Here is a 21755-nt window from a genome sequence, read left to right as displayed (position 1 = left end):
CCCAACACATGCACCCCAACTTCAACCCCAACAATTCCTGTTTCTCATTCAATAACAATAACAACAAAAAACCAAAAAGAAACAGCGGCAAGAGTCGCAGAAAAAATAGAGGAGTGATCAAACTTTTAACCGACGTGTGGATGAACCAATAAGCTTGTGGATACTGTCGTGAAAATAGCTTCCTTCATTCAAGAAGATCTCTCAGAACACAAGGTCGTGTGCGCTCGTTAAATATTGCTATGTAATAGACGTGAGAAATGTCCAATCACTGCCGATTTTAGTCATAAAGGACAGTGGAATGGGATTTGAATTGGTGTGTCAGTCACTCCATTCTGGCCATTCAAAGGGTCCGATGGCAGCTGGGAGGCGGTGCAAGCTGCTTTCCGGACTGCTTGCTGAGGAGCGCTTATCGGGCTCGCCTCCCCGGAGCTGCAGGAGGCGGGAGGTGGAAGGTGCAAGAGGCTGTACGGAAACATCTTGAACGGGAATTAAGTATAAATTGCGCCGTTTTGGGTCTTTTTTAAAAAAAAAAGACTATCTGTAAATAAAGACTGTACATGTGGTTTCTGATGGAAGCAAACGGTTTTGTGAGTGGACGTCGGATGTCAGCTGAGACGCCAGGAGGGGACAGCGGGGTCACAGGCACAGGAGCCGGCGCGGGGATTCGGTGGCTTGGCGGTGGGTTCTGGGGTGTTTCGGACGGAATATTTGGAAGTCTATTACCGCGGGTCGGAGGGGACGCCGATCAGCCGTTGCAGCTCCAGGGCACTCCGGAGGCCGCAGATATCCCCGACCCAGATTACGAGACCCTGCCGAATGGAGCCTCCACAAGCACCCACATGTTAGCGGGAGCAGTGGCTGGTATCATGGAACATTGTCTGATGTATCCTATCGACTGCGTCAAGGTAAACGAGGTCACCTGTTGCAGATATTGCCGTGCTGTTAAAAAGTTTGGTTTACTGTCACCAAAACCAGTAGTGTCTGGCACCAAAGTGTGTTGTGGGTTCAGTGTGCTACAAGTTATTCAGACACGGTAGCAAGTCTTATACCATTACATTTTGCAAACAAGCATGCACTCTGAGCACTTCACGGTATTTTGTGGTATGCATATACAGTATATGTAGTTACAGTAGTAGTTTATTGTTGTGTTGCTTGTAATAGTTAGTCGGAATTTATTGTGGTATTGGTTTTAAATTAGTTGTTGCATTTGGGGTACAAAAGAGTACCCTCACAAGCTAGTGTCAATGACAGACAGCTGTTCTTTATGTTCGTGAGCGTGGAGACCGAAAACCTTAAATTTGTCTTTACTACTGTCAGGAATTTGCATTGTCAAAACACCTGTCTGAAATCGGGGACTATGTATTTGCTGTGTGGTTGCCAGTAACATTTGTTCATCAAATATTGTTTTGTTACAGGGTTGTTCAATGGTGGGAATAAACGTGTTTGTGAATGTTGGTTAATATTGTTAGTGGGCTGTGCAGTAAATATATAGGCCATGTAGAATAGTATATTATGATGGGGATTTATCCCCACCTGTTGTGATCAGAATAAAAGAGGAGGGTAATTCTCAATTGTAGAGGCAGCATTGAAAGTTAGTCCCAATAAGTTATGCAACTGTTAAAATAGGTATATGGACTTTGATTTGACCGAGATCGCTTATTGGTTGGTACGAGTTCAGAAAGAGACACATCTTCCAAGGCAAACATTTTTACTAGGACTGCTTATCACCTGCGTTGATAAGAAGTTGATAGTTTAGTTCCAGTTGTGAAGGTTTGATTTTGTGGTGCTGAACACAATTTGTTTGTTTTTATTATTTTATTTAACAATGTTAAAACAAACATAAAATGTCGTTCTTTTAAGTTTGTAGTAAGCTTATAAATGCATAAGTTTCATAATCGTTTCAAGGCCCAACAAGAGACCTTGAGCCTGCGCTAGATTTAGGTTAGCAGGCTTGGCAGAACTGAGCGCTATGTTAGTTGCTGGAGATCAAGAAATGGGGGTGCATATATCTTGACAAAGTATAATTTTGTACTCAAGTACAATGCGCCAATGTTTTCAAACCGCTTTGAAGGAAAACATATAAATAGTTTTTTTAATTCGTAAAAGTTGATATGCACGTGTGGATGTTTCTGTAGCGTCAGTCCAGCAAGTTAGAGATCCAAAATGGGTTGTATTGACACGCCCCCTCCAGTGAAAGTAGCCGAATGGGATATTCGGAGTAGTGCATTCAGTATTTTCCATGTGATCAGTTAACTCTCACGCCACACAATTTACATTTAAATCTGAAATTAATCCTATGAACAGCGTTGCAGTGCACTTCAGCTGCTACCACGCACCACATCATTTCGGTCGGGTTTTCTAGTTGTATATATCGAGAGACCTGCTACTCTATTCGTGATTAAACTTGCACAGTGCATTCGTTAGCACAATGTATTGTATCAATCTGATAACATAAGGAGATTCATGTTTGACTGTCTTACTTCTGCAATTGGTTAAACGTGGTTAAGATTTTTTTTTTTTTTTTTTTGCAGAATGTATTGACAGTAATATTTTATAATTGATTTAGGCATGGCCATCTTTCACGATGTTGATGGCTCCCAATTTTTACTTCTAACCTGGTAGGCATGTATGTGCAACGTGGTGTGTGTGCATTTGGAGGGAAAACTACGGTGGCCCTGAAGTGCAAAACACAACAACAAATTGGAAAACAAAATAGCAGATTTAGAAAACACAACGGCAAATTTGGAAAACAAAATTGCAAATTAGAAAACGGCCCTGAAATGCAAAACACAACAACAAATGAGAAAACAGCATTAACTCTAAACCGGAGGGGGGAGGGGGGGTTGGGGTAGGCAAAAGTGTACTACGTCACAGATTGGAAGAACATGTCAATCACTGTTGGGGAACTCTGGGCGGAAGCACTTGGAAACTAACCGTGGTACGTCACTTGTTTGAATTTTAATCATGTTTTGTATTCGTTTATTTCACACTCGTTTTACTAATGTAAGGACCAATAAAAACATTAAAATGCAAAAAGAAAAGTGACGTACCACGGTTAGTTTCCTAGTGCTTCCGCCCAGAGTTCCTCAACAGTGATTGACATGTTGTTCCTCCAATCAGTCACATGGTACACTTTTGCGGCTCCCCCCCCTTTCCGGTTTTTCCGACTGGGACACCAGGCCTGCAAGAAATATCTTCATGCTGTCTTAAACATGGTTATTCTAGGTTTACATTTTTGGTATCGGTAATGAGGAAAAAAAAGAAAGATTACCTGAGCAAAGTAACTTGTTTTTAGAGAGCTTTATAGTCAGGAATGTAATATACAATTAAAGCAGAAAGCAAATTAGGTTAGATTTGAGTTAAGGTTCATTTTATTTCTGATGATACAGAAAGTGAATTACTTAAATTTGTATAGAAACCAAAAACATACAAATTGCCAGTGTTAGTGTCGGAAGTGTACTGCGATGTGTGCCAGCTTTGCAGACTGGGGTGGACAGATTCACCATCGTTCCCAGAATATAATCTGTGGAACATCATAAGGAAAACCAGACAATGGATCTTAAAGAAACCGGTTTGGTTCTGCCTCCAATTCTGCACTATATTGACTATGCATTTTGCATATGACCCATGGCTCCCCTTCTGCCCCTTTCACACTGGCATGCTCTACCTGGGTCGGAACCTACCCGGGTCAGGATCCGGTGTCATGCGTGTCAGCTACACAAGTTCACGCTGCTTTTCATAAAGCAGGGTTGACGTGTGTGACAGATGCAAGTAAACAATGCACGTCTCGATGCCGCGGAAGCATCTTGTTACAAGCTTCTCTGGCTTGAACCATCTGCCCAAATGTTGATTAGAGCAAATGTTTCTTCATTCCAGTTGCATCTGGTTCATGGCGTGTCTCTAGCAACAAAAATAAACAACAAACAAAAGCGTTCCTTGCAGAACTGAAAACTTCACGCAGACGTGGTTGTTTGTTGTTTCGTTGGCCGTCATGCATTTTATCTCTCAATCCAGGTCAGAGCGTGTCGATCCACATGCTGAGGTGGGTCGCTGGGACCCAGATTAACCTTGGTACGACCCAGCTACATGGCCTCAGATTATACAAGATTGTGACCCCGGGTAGCCAGAACCCAGGTCCGGATCCGGGTAGAAGTGCCAGTGTGAAAGGGGCTTAAGAAAGAGATCAATGTAATAATGTTTTCAGAACTTGCATGACAAGTTTACATTATGTGTTCTTCATGAATTTCTGTTTTATGGCTCTGAGTGTTTTTCTCTCAGAGATATATATCCCAGCTTGAATAAAGAGAAGGAACGCATACTAAAAACTACCATCTGCTCTTGTCTGTATAAAGTGCTTTACCAGCCCAATGCTGGATTACAATCGTGCCTGCTGCAGCGAGGGATTCAGCCACAACCCAGCTACTGCACTATTTATGATATTGAAGACCTAATGTGATGCTTTGAAATGAACTAATAACACTTGTGTTCCGATAAATCAGGGGTCTGTAACCTGAGGCCTATGCATGTGGCTTGCATCCCCTGGAGGTCTGCCTATGGGTCAGATCAGAACAACTGCTAAGAAAAAGCAGTTGGAAGATTCAGATTTTTTTTGGCCTTATCTGACTTCTTCTTTTTAAAAAAAAAAAAAAAAAAAAAAAAAAGCCACTTTCACTTTTTAAATGTATTTATTTATTTTTTTGCTGAAAAGCTCAGGTAGACTGTTGTAAAGGTGCTGCGTGTGCAGGCTGTTCTGTGGCACGGGTGTATCTCCATGCATGTCAACAAGGAGAAATAACTTGTTTGGTTTTACATCAGGGTTTGCTACCTTCATCAAATGTGATTTTGTTCCTTTGTTTTCCTGTATGCAACTGATTTCTCTTGGATTTGTTAAATAAATTCTAAAGTTGTAAATTAAGCCTCAGCTAAGTTGGAAAGCTTTGATTCAACCTGGGGTGTGGCACTTGTTTATTACAGTAGGTAGAACTGCTTTTCTCAAAAGTGATGAGCTTTGACGCTGCAGACTTCCTTGATTGGGACACCAGCCTTAACCCCCCCCCCTTGCTGTGCTGGTAAAACTTTCTGCTGGAGGGGAGTTCCAGGATTGGTCAACACTGAGGCTCGCTGGTTAGTTCTGTTGAGGCACACGCTCATCTAAACCAAGGAGCAACCACTGGCAGGTATTTGCCAGTGTTCAGGTTACATGCCACTTCATGTGTACAACATGGTAAAACATTTACAAACAATATATAAGAACTATTAATGGGAGGTGTTTAGCACAAGGAAGGACTGGAATATCAGAACAATGAGACCTAGATCAGTGATACTGGCTTGAGTGCTGCACCGAAAGCAGTGGGTCTCAATAACAAGTATGTGTAGAAACCTACATCCACAACAGACATAAATACAAAATGAGAGCTCCAGCATTGATTAGCATGACCAGCGTTCACTGTATTTATTTGTAGAAGCAGATGCACAGACAGACAAGTGCAGCTATGGTCAGAGATTCTTAGACTTTCAATAACTTGTTGTAAAGAATATCGTAACCAAGGAAGGATGTGTGCCAGCTATTGTTCTATATACAAACTTCACTTTATATGTTAACTTCACTGCTAAAGTTACGCATTCACTGCTTCAAACTGTTACTTGATCTCTGGACCACCTCTCTGACTACCTGCCTGCTTGTTAGGCGTCTCTTTGAAGGGAACTTGTGTGTTTTTTTGTAAATCTGCTGACACTGCTTCAATTGCTCATTGATTTCTCAGTTTCTGTGAAGTGAACCCTTTGCCCTGTAATATTCCCCATGAAAATTCCCATTTCTGAACTTATAGTGTAAATACACATTTTTTTGGTCACACAAAATAAATACAGCAAATGTTTTTCTTATTGACATGCTACCAGTTGCACTACATTTAGGAACTTGGCAGCCGGTTTTGTTAGTTTTTCTTCCGGTAAATGATTACACATGCTGCACAGTGCTCCATGCTTTCTTTAAAATATCTTCAACAAAGATCGGAAATATTTCTGCTAATGATCACTGTCCAGTACAAGAGGCCATTTTACGTGTCTGTTGTTGTCTTTACATTTGCAGTATTTTGTTTGATAATTTACTGATGATAAAAATACGTCTATAAAAAGGTGGGCATAAACCAAAATATTCTTTGCTTCTACCAGGTGAGCCAGTCAGTTACACCAGAAATATTTGTGAAATAACTTGTAATACCTATGTTTAGATAATGAAATGCTGTGAAGTAAACCATTGTTTTACTGTTAAAAAAAAAAAAAAAAAAACCCGCCCTAGTCGTACCTCCTAAACCATTTCAGATGCTTTCTTAATGTTTTCAGTATTAAGCTCCACACAGCGGTACTTTTCATATTGGCTTTCCTGTTGTGGCCATGTGACATTGTTTTACACTTTGGGTGTATTCTTGACGCAGAACACGCATTTTGAGATATGTTCTTTACATTTTGGTGCACAATTACATTCTGATTTTTTTTAAAGTTCCATGATGAGGGTCCAGTTGTTTGTTTTCTCTTTTAACCTCTGACTGTAGTGCTGACCCTCGGCTCTAACCATGTCTCTGTCTCTCAGACGCGAATGCAGAGCTTGCAGCCTGAGCCAGCAGCACGCTACCGGAACGTGATGGACGCCCTGCGGAGCATTGTGCGGACAGAGGGAATCTGGCGGCCCATACGGGGGTTAAATGTCACAGCAACAGGGGCTGGCCCTGCCCACGCTCTCTACTTCGCCTGTTATGAGAAGCTGAAAAAGACTCTGGGAGACATCATCCACCCTGGGGCAAACAGCCATGTGGCTAACGGTACCACAGTCCTTCCTCTCCCAGCACAGGGGGCACAAAACCGGGTTTACCACGCAAATATATTCACAAACATATATTTCCAATGCAGTTAATGCATGTAGGGGAAAAAATAGAAACTTGTACTGTTATCTTTTTTGGTACGAACACAAATTTAGATTAGCTTTCATTTTAGTAATTGTTCCCACTATTGATATAGTTGAGTTTTCTGAGCTTCAGTAAATATTAAATACAGCCAGGGCTTGGGTCAGGTTCTTTTTTCCCCAATTCTTTTTTAAAATTGGTTTCCTATTCCCGTTCCATTTTAATCAATTTTAATTCCTTCAAAGGATGCCGATAAAGGAATTGGAATTGATTTTTAAATTGGAATTGACTACATTGTCTTAATTGTTTTACAGGACATAGAACATTGTATTTAAATGAATTGAGACAATGCACAGTAGCTGTGGATCATGTAAATAGATTACTTGTAGGAGTGCAGACATGCAGCAGTTCTCAGACCACATGGCTTTGTAATATATGCTAACCTGAGCATATGCTGACATTGCAGTTTATCAAAAGTAATGTTCAGTGTAGTAAACTATGTACAGCATGTGAATGATACTCCATAGTTTGCATTGTGTGTGGAAAATTCAGATATATTTTAAGATTCATCATGATTGCAGAGTGTAACAGCTGAAACACTGTTCCATTCAATTGCTTCTTGACATTTAGCAGCTTTGTTTTCCCATTGAAAATCAGTTTGAGCTACTCCAGGTGGTGGTGTCAACAGTGTAATCCAAAGCTTGTATTTCAACCTGAAATGGATCCCACTGCAGTGCAAATCCAATGCTTGTTCAACTGCTTGTTCTGTGCTTAACTAGTCCCATTCATATGGATATTAATGCAGGCAAGCCACTCAAACCCTAATTTGAGATGTGGAACAGAAGCAGCTGAATGCTCTGCCACTGGGCCAGCATGGGGTGGGAGCTGGTAAGTTCTGTGACTGGTCAACTCCCAAACTGCTACAGCTGTTGTCACGAAATCACAAGCTCACACCAAGTTTGTGTCCGTGTCCCCCTCCCCCCTTTTTATGTCATTGTCTTTACTCTTGGCTATATTGAGCACTTCATTGAATTGCATTAAATCTATTTTTTGAGGTATTGAACTTCGGGGAACCGTTGAGTTTACATGTTCTCTTTTAGTGAATATATCAAAGTTGCAGTGGCTTGCTTTGTATGAAGGATCTCTATTTATTTTATTTATTTATTTATTTATTTCAAAATCAAACTGACAGTATGTACCCACCAGTGTAATTTTACAACACTGTAACCTGTTGCTGCTTGACCCACAAACAACTTTTGCACTGGAGATCCAAGGCATTGGCAGTATAGACTTGTCTGTTTCCTCCATGCTACCCAAGAGTGTTGACATTGGTTGTTGAATGTATGATTTAATATGATTGTATGACTTGCTGACTGTTTGGTTCACTGTGGTGAGTCAAGGGTGTGGTTGATAATGTAAGTCGGTGGACATGAAGTGATTGGATTGATAATTGAAGATGAAGGTGAGTGTTAAAGTCTCCACACACCAGACACAATATGGTTTTTAATTGTGATGCCCTTTGTCATAAAGCTCTGGGTATTTTTTCAATGACAAGTATTACTGTTTTCTCTGTCATTTTAGATAGTGCTTCACTGTGCTGGAGCTCGTGCATTGAAGCTGTTCTGATTGCTCAATGCCCTAGCTGACACTCGTCCGATTGCAAAAATTAGGGTTCAGTCCTATTTAATTGGCTTCAGTCTGGTGCCGCCTGTCATGCCGCTGTGGTGTGAAAGATACTGCACAGTTCCGCTTGCTGCATCGCGTCTGGTGAGCAGCAGCCTTTAGGATTGTAAGCGGTGGGGAGAATGGGGAAGTGAGAGTTAAGAGATTTCAGGTAGGGGCTGTGTGACAGGAGCCAGGAGGTGGGGCTTCTTGAAAGCTGTTGCCGTGGCAAAACTGACACTCCATGTCCGATTGCTTTTCTCTCTCCCCTTGTTTCAGGTCAGGGGGATGCTGGGTAAGTAAGCTCCTGCATGCTTTCTAGATAGTGTGCTCGCACACCTTTTCAGGACAGCCTGAACCTCCCTGTGACTTCTCCATTCTCTCACACTGCCTGAAAGATCACTGCCTGGGAATCCCTATTTTATACCGAGGCCCCTTGGACTGAAAAAACAAGTGTCTATGTCTCTATGAACAAGCATGCTCAGGGCTACAGTGTGGTTTTAAAGGAGGTTGTGTGGTCCAATGGTTAAAGAAACGGGCTTGTAACCAGGAGGTCCCTGGTTTAAATACCAGCTCAGCCACTGACTCATTGTGACCCTGAGCAAGTCACTTAAACTCCTTGTGCTCCATCTTTCAGGTGAGGCGTTATTGTAAGTGACTCTGTAACTGATGCATAATTCACACACCCTAGTCTCATATCTTGTAAAGCGCTTTGTGATGGTGGTCCACTATGAAAAGCGCTGTATAAAATTATTATTATTAATATACAGTAATACTCCCTGAAAGTTCAGACCGTCAACACCGGAGTCACCCACCCTATCGTGTCCTCGACACATTCCCCCCTCACCTCTGAGTTTATTTTGCAGGTGCTGCTGGGTGTGTCGCCACATTACTTCACGATGCGATGATGAACCCAGCTGAAGGTAACCTCGCATTAACACCGTTTAACTTCTTGCAGACTTCTCTTATTTTATTGTAAAACCTTGAGACGGGATGTTCAGGTGGACTTCCATTTTGTTCATTGGTGTTGCATGGATGTGGTTTTCCATTACAACTACTGGGGAAGTTTTTGACCTCCCAGGAAATAACAAAAATACATTGATTGGAATAGGTTACTAAATACATTTTAGTCCTGCATGATTTCCGGTAACTTATGAAACATTTGTATTGTCTGTAACTTCCCCCTTAATTTTACAGAAGTTGCCTAGCATAGATTTCTTAACCTGCTTGCTATGAAATAGTTATGTCTTCTGCATTTCTCCCTCATTGTTCCCGCTAACAATCTGTGCGCAAGTGACCCAGCGGCCTGTACTAGCAGTCATGCCCCCTAGTCAGCTTTTTAATGGCTTTGATGTTGTGCGGGGGCACTTTTGCAGGTGGAAGGGTTTCATAGAAAGTAGCTGTTGTGAATTCTCTTCTCTGTATTTTAGATGAGTGAAGGATTATCCCCTGAGCTCAGAATAGCGTTACGAAAACAAATACAAACTGCACCCTTTAATGATTTAATGAGGATTACATATGCGAAAGGGACAAGGCAGCTGGGAAGGACAAGGCCTGGGGTCAGGAGAAGTTTCTAGTGTTTAACATCCAAGGTCAGGACAAGAGGTGTGGGAGCGCTGGGCTTCTTTTGGTCTTGAGAGGCGCCAGTCTCATTGGGGCTCTTAGTCTTGCTATCAGTAGCACAGTGACTGCTAGTGTACAGAGAGGAGCAGGGTTACGGAAGACAATAGGAATTGTTTATATGAAATTAATTGTAAGTCTATGAAGCACCTACATGGATGGCTGTAGATCAAGTTAACCTGCTGCACCAAAAATGTGGCAAAGCAAGAGAAAGCTTGTTCATTTAGTTTTTAGCTCTTTTGCTGTTATACTTGAACCCCAGTTGGCTTTTTCCATACTAAATGAACAATTTTCTCCCTTGTTATACATGTGCTCTGCAATTTGTTTTTGAAATCTGATTTGTGACCTTTGCTAATTCTCTCTCTCTCTCTCTCTCTCTCTCTCTCTCTCTCTCTCCTCTTGTTGTGCCACACACACCCCACCCCCCACGGGAAATGTGACTGGACCATCATTCAAAATATGCATATGCTGCTGCCTGTACCATGGGATAATGATCTGGTCGAATCCCCTGCAGTGGTGAAGCAGAGGATGCAGATGTACAACTCGCCTTACCGCAGCGTTTTAGACTGTATGAGGGCGGTGTGGCTAAAGGAGGGTGTGGCCGCATTCTACCGCAGCTACACCACCCAGCTCACCATGAACATCCCCTTCCAGGCCCTGCACTTCATGACCTATGAGTACCTGCAGGAAACGCTCAACCCTCACAGACATTACAACCCGACCTCGCACATGGTGTCTGGAGCACTTGCAGGGGCTGTGGCTGCCGCCGCCACCACCCCACTGGACGTTTGCAAGACGCTCCTGAACACCCAGGAGTCTCTGGCTCTGCACTCCCTCAATGTGAGCGGACACATCTCGGGCCTGACCCATGCCTTCCGGACGGTTTACAGGCTTGGGGGGGTCCCGGCTTACTTCAAGGGGGTGCAGGCCAGGATCATCTACCAAATGCCTTCCACGGCCATCGCCTGGACCGTCTATGAGTTCTTCAAGTACTTCATCAACCAGCACCAACATGCGAAGCGAAAAGCACAGTGGGAGAGTGAAAAATAATCCCAAGAAGAATCATTAAAAATAAAGTTGAAAGAAAAAATGAAATATAAATAGTTTTATTGGGACTTTAAAACAAAAATACGCACATAGAAACATGCAGAACATTTTAAACGCCCCTCAGCCAGACAAAATTAAGATGTACTTTTATCCTTATTGTCCCATGCACGAGTCTAGGTGCAGTAGTTAACTTGGACTCCACAAGGGGGCACTGTGGTTCTTCTCGTTTCACATTCAAAATACAGCTTGTAAAAAGTTTTAAGTTTGGTTTTAAAATTAGTAAAGAAGGTGTAGAAATCCCCTTTAGAAATGTGATTTAAGAAGATAAACCTGGGAGTAATATAATAAGTGATATAATTGAGCTAACAGTGCAAAAGACAATTAGCTTGTCTTCCAAAGTAATACATTCAGTTCTGCGCTTGCATGAATGTCAAGTAAGTTTATATATTCCTGTCTTTTAGAACCGTTTGAGCTTCAGCTATTGGGCACTAAAGATATGGGGACTGAGTATCAGTTTTCAGCCCAATATATGCCCTCCTACATTTAATATTAATTTTTAAACTACTGAAGAATCACAGTGCATGGCAGACAACGTCCTGCCAGCACACTAACACAGCAGGATTTCACAGAGAACCGCTTGCTGTGGTGTCAGAATTCTTGGTACTAATCTCATAACCAAAAATACCACAAACTGCAGATTTCTCTGATTTTAATGCTTCAGAGGCTAGAGATCGTTGCCTTAACATGCCTGCATTAAGTGTTAAGGTTCTGGGCATGATACACGGCATTGCCATAGATAAACAAGATCTTCATTCCAAACCAATCTGCACAGAAGTGCCTTCGCACTGGAACTGGTTGGGGGGGTGAAGAATTGGCAATATGCATCATAGCAGCAAAGTCTTTGGCACTGATCACTAGTTCCATTCTTAAAGCTTTCAAAAGTTTAAACTACTTAACCCTTGAAATGCTGGATTTATACATTACCCTTTTTTGAGAGGGGTTGGGTTCCTGTTTCATTTATTATATTTTAGTAAACATAGTGTCACCTATTCCTTATAAATCACTTAACTGCTATGTGACAAGAAATCAACAAGTGGAAAGGTAGAATGGATTCTTCACATAACTAGAACCATTTTTCCATGGACTGTAAAAAAAACTGGTATGGAATTACAGGTAGAAGTCTTATTTGTGTAGCACTGCAGTTTGATTGAACCTGAGCTGTAGTTGTGTTATGTTTCCATAAATCGCTGGGATCTTGTTAACCTACGATCTGCCGATCCTTAAAGACAATGCTGTAGTACTATTACAGTGAGGCCACACCTTTTGTACTGATGCCATCCCATTTTACATTTTGCAAAGTCATCCTTTTTTCTTTAATTGACAGAAGTTGTTAGATCTATATATAATTTTTTTTATAAAATAATGGACTGTTATGAATTCCAGTTATAACACTATCTGTTCTTGCGAACCCCAAGATGGAATTATAACTTTGGTAATCGCTGTTTCCAATCAATTATTCTATGTGTACAGCATTCCAAGGGTTAATTAAGCAGTATTAGTAAACCAGGTCTGTGCGTCATTGATTTTTGTCTGGTTGCCCTGTAATTGTCATTTGTCAATAAAAATGGTGGCAAGCAGTTGCTTTATGGGGGCTTTCTGCTGAAGTTCAATATGTGACTGAGTTTCTGTACTTGACCAACCAAGAATCATGCATGTGTTTTTATTACCAGTTAACCTGGTACTCATTTGTGTTGAGTCTAATCATAAATGGGAATAGGCTGCAACATTAACATGGCTTCTATTGCTATATTGTTCAGACCATACTCCCCAGTACAAGTACACTGTTCAAATGAACAACATTCCTTTATACCCTATGGCGGATATTTGGGCTTGATTCCACGACAACTCGCATCTTGCCAGTCAATGGTGTAGCTAGTGGTAGAGTTGAAATTGGGGCAGACAATTTATTCTTTGCACAACTATGGGGTCGGTGGGGGGTGGATTTTCACTTTAGGTGATGTGTCATATGTCCCTTGGAGGCTTAGTTGTAACCCTTCCCTTTTCCCAAATTGCATCTTAATGATACTTCCCTGACTTGTTCAGGCTGTTGGGGGAGCTCTTCTGGACCCTTACCCATGTCATGTCAGCTGTCCTTTGTTTTGATTTCTGAGGGGTATTTTTAAAGGGATACGTTTTTTATTATTATTTTATTAACTGGAAGCATGAGTCTGATAAGAATGTGTAGTGTTGTTGTCCTGGAGGTGTCTGTCTGTCTGCAAGTTCTTTGAAGATTTTTGGTGGCAAGGCGGTGTTTGGTCTATGGTGCAGATGGACCCCTAGTCTGTCATCTGTGTCACTTGAAGTGTAGCTTGTTGCTTTACTTGAGAAGTGTTCAATTTAAATCAAGGGAAGTAATGTTAAAACTTTAAAATGCAGTAGTAAGGCCTCCCATCTAGAATACTGTGTTCAGTTCTGGTCACCTCGCTACAAAACTGATTTTCTTTGCACTCTAGAAAGAAACAGAATTTTTCTGGGTTTAAAAGGCATGTCATGTGCAGACGGGCTTAAATAATTGAATTTATTCAGCGTTAAAGAAAGAAGACTGGCCATCTAATTCAAACATTCAGAATTCTAAAAGGTATTGACAATGTCGACCCAAGGGACTTTTTCAACCTGTAAAAAGAAACAAGGACCAGGGGTCACAAATGGAGATTAGAGAAAGGGGCATTCAGAACAGAAAATAGGCACTTTTTACACAGATAATTGTAGGAGTCTGGAACCAACTCCTTAGTAATGATGTTGAAGCTGACACCCTGGGATCCTTCGAGAAGCTGTTTGATGAGATTCGGGGATCAATAAGCTACTAGAACCAAACGAGCAAGATGGGCCGAATGGTCTCCTCTTGTTTGTAAACTTTCTTATGTTCTCATGTTCAAAGTGTCTCCCAGTCCTTGGTTTCAGGGAGTGACATCCAGCTGCTTTGAACTGCAGTGAAACACCTGTCTGTTGCCCTTGTGTGGGACAGAGTCCTCTCCCTTTATCTTGTTAGCACTAATCAGCACCTCATTCATTCAAGGCTATTTCAGTACCCCTTCTGCAGTGCTGCTGACAGTGTTCACAGCACACTGGGACTGTTCTTACAGGCTGCTCATTCAGGAGCCCAGGAGCTCTCTGTGAGCTCATTAACCAGGCATTCACGCTCAAGCCTACTCTGTTTTTGTGTACTCTGTCAGTGACAGCTTAGAGACACCGGTAACAAACTGACGGACTGATAAACTGGGAGCCGCAACACGATGCTTCATAACACTACAGACAATTCTTCTGAGAGTAATAATCACCAAAGTGAAATCAGATGAAGCAAGCCAAGCAAGAGTGTATGAAAAATATATACAGTACCATGTACAGTTAGCTCACTACAAAATACAGTGTAACTCTCTTACAACGTATAAGTTCCCTGCCAACTTTATGTTGCGTTGAGACATCAAATGCGGCTAGTGTGATGCCCTTTTCAACAATTATTATATTTTTCAGTGATTATCCAACGTGATGGAAGCTAATAAGCTGCAGCTATTGGGATTTCACCTCCCATATTGCCCTTATTGTATCCAGGAATATTACACATTCACACGATCAATACAATTTCTTCCACATCCTATACATTTATTAGGAGTAAATGGCAATTCCATGCATGTCTCTGCCTGTTCCTCTCCCTGTGTGCCTTACCCTTTTGCGGCCCGTATTCAGGAAGATGTTTCATCACCTGTGTCTTTCAGGCACCTGTTTAAACAGAGTATTAATGACCTGTCTTTGTGTGACGAGTGTGTAGATGTGAGGCTGATTCAGCACTGCACCTCCCCTACTCACGAGACTGTCCAGAAGAGCACTGATTATTTATCTTTCTCCTGTCCCAGCCACTGCTTCCCCTCCTCTTCCAAACATGGAGCCAAGACAAGCAGGGCGAGGGGGAGAAAGTGTGCGAGAGAATATCTGGGTGCGTACATGGGCACAACTGCTTGTGTGAAGTTTTTAATTTTTAAAAATCTTAAAAGATGTGTAAACCAGTGAATCAGGTGTATATGGGAGTGAGATAAAATGTGTGCGTGGAAGTGGGTTTCAGAAAGTATTTGTATGTTCATCCAATGCAGCTTTCTGATTAGGCTGTCTAACCTCCTGACAAACCTCTGTTTAATAAACTCTCCCTTTTTCCTCTCTGTGGATAGAGTCTCTGCTCAGACTCCTGTTTGTTTAGGTATTTCTCTTTACTCCGTTCATCCTTCTAATCCAGATGGCTTTCTCCACACGTGTGAGGAGATCAACAGGCGGGCTGGGAGAAGACTTGCAACCCGCGAGTCTTTGGGGCGTCCTAAATAGCCTGTTCCTGAATCAACAAAGAGGTGGGATGATTGTGGAGGTCATATTTTATCTCCCAATTTCTTGGCTCTTTTAGACTACGCTACTTCCCTGCCCCAGAACTGTAACCACTGGAGCACATTGCTTTCCAATTTTGCCACTTCTAGGGAATACTACGCTATTGACCAATTCCTGCTAACCTCCAGCTTTCCGTTAGCCCCCTGTAGTGTTTACTCTAGGTGGGTGGCTGGCTGGAGTAGTTGTGCTTCCCTCTCCCCCTGACTCTGCAGCCTCCTTAATCTAAACTATTTAGTCTGGGAAAGGAACGGCTTGGCTGGCTGTAAGTGAGTGAGCAGGATTCTGTACAGTTTGCAGAAAACCTTACTGTATGACAGACTAAAACCTTCCCAGGTCAGAGCCTGGAACTGAAATCACTGGTCTTTTAACACAAGCATCTCCTGAAGATCCTTTTATATCCTTGAACTCTAACATTATCTCCTGGCTTTCAGTCAGTCATATCTTCGTATGAGTACAGCATTATTTTATAAGTTCTGCTAAATACTTAACATACCTACCATACTGAATGACATAAAAGTTACAATAAATGCAAGAATGCAACTACAAAATTACAAATACTAAAATGTAAAAAAAAAAAAGCGCAGAACCTTTCAAAAGAAGTTAAAATACTCTTCCCAAACCAACCAGAGGTGGCGTTTGCATTGGAATGTACAAATTCCCTTACTGCTTTTTTTTTTTTTTACCACTTTCCAATTGAGAGCTGTGGCTTCAGGGCAGCTACTGGGGAACTCATGGGACTCAGATCTCGTGTATTTAAATGCCATGCATCCTCTACAGACACCCACCTCCCATCTGTTCTTGACAAATGGGTGATCTGTGGGGATACTGTGTAGTGGGAAGGATCCCCGTTGTCTCCACTGTAATATCAGATTACTATGGGATGGTTTGAGACAGTTGGGCACCATGTTTTCCCTAGAATAGCATTCAATGATACAGAACTGAAACTCTGTTCTTAGTATGTAATCTCTATTCAATCATATTTAAAATTGAAGTACGAGCAACAAAAAAAAAAAAGAAAAAGATCTTCAGTACATGAAAAGGAGGAACGGTGATAATGCAGTTTGTGCTAATAAGAAGGGAGATCATGGATTTTAAAACCCTAGATCTAATTGCATCAAAAGTGAAGGTTGACATTCACAGCAGAATGCAAAGGAAAATAAAACAGTCATAAACATGCAGTAACCATAGATGTTACTTTTTAAACTAAAGGTTTTTCACTGTGGAATTATTGAACTAAATATGCAATACTGGCATCAACATACAAAATGGGTAGACTGGTACCAAATCAGACCCTGCCTTGCCTATTACAAGCAGGTGTCAACTCTGTCTTCAGATATGAGAGAGAGCTTTGAACTGGTAGCTCAAGAAAGTTTTCTATTGTGTATTTTTTGTGAAAGAGCTGCATAGTTTTCACAAAGCAACGTTCATATTAATCAGGGAAGCTGACACATAGTTTTGACAGGGGTGTAAGGCAGGCCTGGGGGCAGTGTGGAAGCTGACATATTTACCCTGGGCTGCACAACAGATCTCCTTTCACACTGAGCCAAACAGCCGCGTTTGTTTTCATTCTCACTGGCTGACACATTGTCCTTTTCTCGTCCCATTGTATCTTTCTCCTCAAATAACTTTCTTTTTTAAGCAAAACCTTTTTTTTTTTTTTTTTTTTTTTTTTAACAGGGAAATCGCCATAGCATAAGCTTTAAATAGTCAATCTTAGGAAAGAGAGCGAGTTTGAAACTGTAAACCCCTGCACCTGTGCTCTGATCCAGGAAAACAAAAATAAATCATATTTAAGAGGTAACTGATTTCTGTTTGTTTGTTTTTCCCCCTAATTTCATCTGTATTCCTTTTCAGGTTTCACTGCTTGAGAAATTGCCACATTCTTTCTGTTTTTAATTAAACAATTCCCCAGCAGTGTAGCCTAGTGGTTGAAGCTGAGAGACAGGGAGGCAGTGTAGCCTCATGGTGGAAGCTGAGGTACTGGCCTAGAACTGGAAGACTGTTTTAGTAGTTACAGAAAAGGAGCTAGGCAGCACACTGTGTATGTAATGTAGCTGTAGGGTATCAAAGCAGTGTGACCTAGAGGTTAGAGTTTAGTTGAAGGTTTTTGGAGGTCCAGCATATTCTTTTACTTGAAAGGTTTTAAAAAGTAAATGTCATTAACCATAATTTTATGACCCTTGAATGCTTTATAATACTCAAGATTCAGGTGATAATGCTCTGTGATGATACTAAAGCATCTCAAGAATCCTATGAAACGCCAAACAACTTCTGCTGCTGTTCAGGATCTGTTAGATTTGCCCCAGCTCTTGTGTGTTTGGATTTGTAAAGCAGAGGTCTGGTGTTGACAAGACCTTCAATCAGTTACCCGCTCCTACTCAGGGTATTATAAATTAGACAGCGTGGCGCCCCTCTGTGCACAGCCCCTATTAAAACCAGACGCAACTCCACTCCAAGTGGGCTAATGGAAGGGTACTTGCTTTGGCTGCTGCACTGCTAAGGTCCAACATTACTGTGAACGGCAAGAGGTTTTAGTAAGCTTCCTGTCTAAATAGTCCATGACAAAGTGAGCTCTGCACTCTGCATCACACTGCTGCTTGGCCTCACTTATCTCAGCAAATTGAAGGGAAATGGTAGCGTGAACAGAAAACAGGAGCTGCCAGCTTAATCTGAGAAGTAAGAAAACAATGTTCTTACAGTCTGTATAGCTAAACCTGCAGAAGTGTAAAGAGCTGCATCAAGATATATTATCGCTAGAAGTATACCTTGTTTTGGCAGGCTGGTAAACCTCTGGCTTTTAGAAGTAAGAACCAGAATTCTGCTCACCCAATTTTATTTTTATTATTGTTATTTTATTTTATTTTTTTACACAAAAGTATTATTTTATGAAACTGTTACTTGCAATCTTGGCATAATACATTATTTTCTTTGTTCAGATATCTTTGGAGTATTCTAGAATGCATCAAAACGTCGCTGAAATACTCTATATTTTAATTCAAACTGTGCTTGAGGTGTCTGACCCATTGAAACCCAATCATTAATTCTGAATAGTGCAAGAACCTGAACATTTTAAAACAATTTTATGCCAGCTCTGATGTCCTCATCTTGCCGGTTTACATACACAGACGCACACACAGCTGTGTCGAGCCCCTTGATGATCTGAAAGCTCTTGTTTTGGAAACTCAGCCTATCAGGTCAGGGACCCCTAGCATGCACCTGTGGCCGAGGACATGAGCCTGGGCCGAGTGACGAGTCTGCAGCAGAAATCTACAGCCTCACTCCCCGCGGGGCTTCGGTGGAATTTGACCTCCTTAAGAGTTTTGCTCCTTCTAAATCTACTGCTTCGATGTCTTGATAAAAAGTTACCAGCTTGAGGCTACAGTGATGTACACCATGCTAAATTGCAGGTTGAAAAAGTGGGAGTAGGTGAAGCCAAAATACAGAGTAAGGCAGGGGTTCCTTAAAAACTCACTGAACCCCCAAATCACAATGCTGTAGATCTGGTAGATGTTGGATTATGTTTAGTTTATACCCAACACACTGTTGGGGTACTGGTATAAAGATAAGGGTGGGGTAATCCTTTAACAAAACAGGTATCTTCTCATATTAGGTTGCTAGAAATGTTTCTAAACAGCATAGTGTCCCTCTCACCATATTAGTTAACCTTGAACAGCATGATACCCCACACACCATGTTGGAGTGTTATTAGATAGTGTTAGCAGAGCTGGGTTATCCTACAACACAGAATGCCTACACTCCATGCTGCATCTGGATTACCCTGTGTACGGGCGCTGGTAGATGGAGTAGCTCGTTAGCCCTTCAGCAGAGTGAAGGCAGTGACTGGGAAGGCAGTGACCTTGTGGTCCTCTCCCAATCCCGCTCCAGGTTAAGCGTTCTCCAGCCTGTGTGAGTGTGTGGGTGAGGTGCGGACAGATCACAGCCTCTCTCCTCGCCTTCAGCTCAATGGGTGTCCTCTGTATACAGCACTATAACGAGTGTGAGCCTTAACAAATTGACTGACCCCTGCCCTGAAGGTGTTGCGTGTATCAATCAGTGACACAGATCATAGGGAGGCAGATACCGAGCTAATTGGCTGTTTATGATTAAGACAGGCTTGAGGCACACTGGCATGGCCTTAGCCCTTCCCTGCCCTGTGGACAGAGAGACAGAGAGTGAGAGAGAGGCTCTAAATCTGATGCTGTGCTGTAACTAGCTGAGGAATGTCTAGACACCGAGCATGGGTCCCTGGTACTTTCAGTTCGGTAGCTTAATTCTTCTGCCATACCTGCCTAGTGGACAGACAGGTTATTCAGTCTTCACTGCTAACGTGGTTGATCGATTCAAGCAAACCAAACCAATATGAATGACGCTAGCTCATACCAATGACATTCAAATGATCATCACTGTGTCCATCATTATCGGAAGTCAGAAAGAACCAAGATCCAAAACTGTGTTGAAAATCTGTTGGATCACAAGTTTCTAAGTGGGTGAAATCCGTTAGCAGTGACTACGTTACAGCAACATGAAGACATTTTTACAAAGCATCTTGAAACTTGATAAAAGTGAGAGATGATACATTTCAAGTGCTTAATTTGTAATTCCTGTCTTCTGCTGTATAATGTTTTTAAAATGCTGTACTACTGAAAGCAATAAATCTTGATCCAAACAATGCCAAAGTTCATGATCTGCTTTTTAGATATTCCCCAACTAAATGTCCTTCTGCAGATGAGGTGAGGGTTTAATTGCCTAGGATTGAGGGATGGAAATTATCCAGGAATTCCTCAGCTGCTGAGGAGACAAGATGTTCGGAATGATCCTTGGCTAGTCCTGCAGGAAAGAGCTGAGGAATGGGATGCAGCTGGTGAGACCAAGAGACCAAGTCCTGCCTCATCAGGAATCTATAGGCAGTCGTCAATCTGGTGATAGTGCCTTAAACACAATCCTGAACTTTTAAAAACAAAATGCTTAACCTTTGTAGATGCCCTGCATAGACTGCCTTCTCATACTAATTTTTCTGAACACATTATTCCAGTACCAATGAATTACCGAATTGATTTTAAAGTTGCTGTCGTAGATTATAAACTCCATCATAGATTAGGACCGTCCTGTCTCCAAGAACTTTTAACTTTGCACATTTCTATTCCTTCCTTGAGATCAGAAAACACAGAACTCTTAGTTGTTCCAAATAATCATCTAAAGTCAACAGGAGCCAGAGCTTCTCCTTGTTTGTGGAACTCAATTCCTTTGACGTTAGGCAGGTTGAAATATTGTATTATTTTAAGTCTAAATTGAATTTTTTTTTCTTTTTTTTTTAATGTGGTTGTATATAATTGGTTCTAGCTGGGGTGTATTGTACATATCAGCTCTCTTGTTTTATTTTTATAGCACTTTGGGATGCTGTGGTGTGAAGGGAGCTATATATAAAAATAATGATAATTATACATAATTTGTATTGTGTTTGTATACACTGCATCTATTTTTCTATTATGGAATGGTTGTTAGCATCACATTGTGCTTCAATTCCTATAGGTGTGAATCTGACTTTAAATACTGAAAAACAAAACGTCAAATCTTTGTGGGCAAACAGGTTTTTGTTTTTTTCTCAAACTTGCAGTTGTTGAACAAATATTTAAATTCTGATACATGAATTAATCCTTATGGAAGTTAAATTGGTTTCCTGGTGAAGAATTTAAAATAAGTAAACAAACCTTGATTATATCATTTAATAGCTGAAAGTGCAGTCAATACACTTCAAATGTGGTTATTTGTTTTGTTTTGTTTTCATATGGGAGTATTGTATGGATGTCCCAACACAACAAGAATGTGAATGGTGAATCCAATTAGTAAGTCTTTGTTGTGGAACAGGTGTGACCTGGACTAATGGTGCTCTCCAGGCAGGCAGGTAAGGTGGGGCAGACTGAGCCAGCTGCAGACTTCACACCAACTGACAGCTTTGTGAGGGACTTCCCATGAGAAAACACTCTTAACTCACGCTGACAGGGTTAACCAGTCCAATGTCAAAACCAGAGATTCGGAGACTCCTCAGGACATTCAAAGGGTTAACTTTGCTGAGGAAAATGAGGAAGATTCAAGGAGCAT

General features: G+C 41.5%; 1 protein-coding gene across 1 annotated transcript; it reads left to right on the top strand.

Moving 5' to 3' along the window:
• The first annotated feature begins 392 nt into the window (after positions 1-392).
• On the top strand, positions 393-12898 carry slc25a28 (solute carrier family 25 member 28). Its single transcript, XM_041260990.1, has 4 exons — positions 393-905; positions 6590-6818; positions 9428-9484; positions 10696-12898. The coding sequence occupies exons 1-4, from the start codon at positions 558-560 to the stop codon at positions 11229-11231; spliced, it is 1170 nt and encodes a 389-aa protein (XP_041116924.1). The 5' UTR covers positions 393-557; the 3' UTR covers positions 11232-12898.
• The last annotated feature ends 8857 nt before the right edge of the window (positions 12899-21755 follow it).

This window comes from Polyodon spathula, chromosome 10, assembly GCF_017654505.1.
Source record: "Polyodon spathula isolate WHYD16114869_AA chromosome 10, ASM1765450v1, whole genome shotgun sequence".
NCBI classification, from domain to species: domain Eukaryota; kingdom Metazoa; phylum Chordata; class Actinopteri; order Acipenseriformes; family Polyodontidae; genus Polyodon; species Polyodon spathula.
This window is presented reverse-complemented; position numbering and strand designations above follow the sequence as displayed.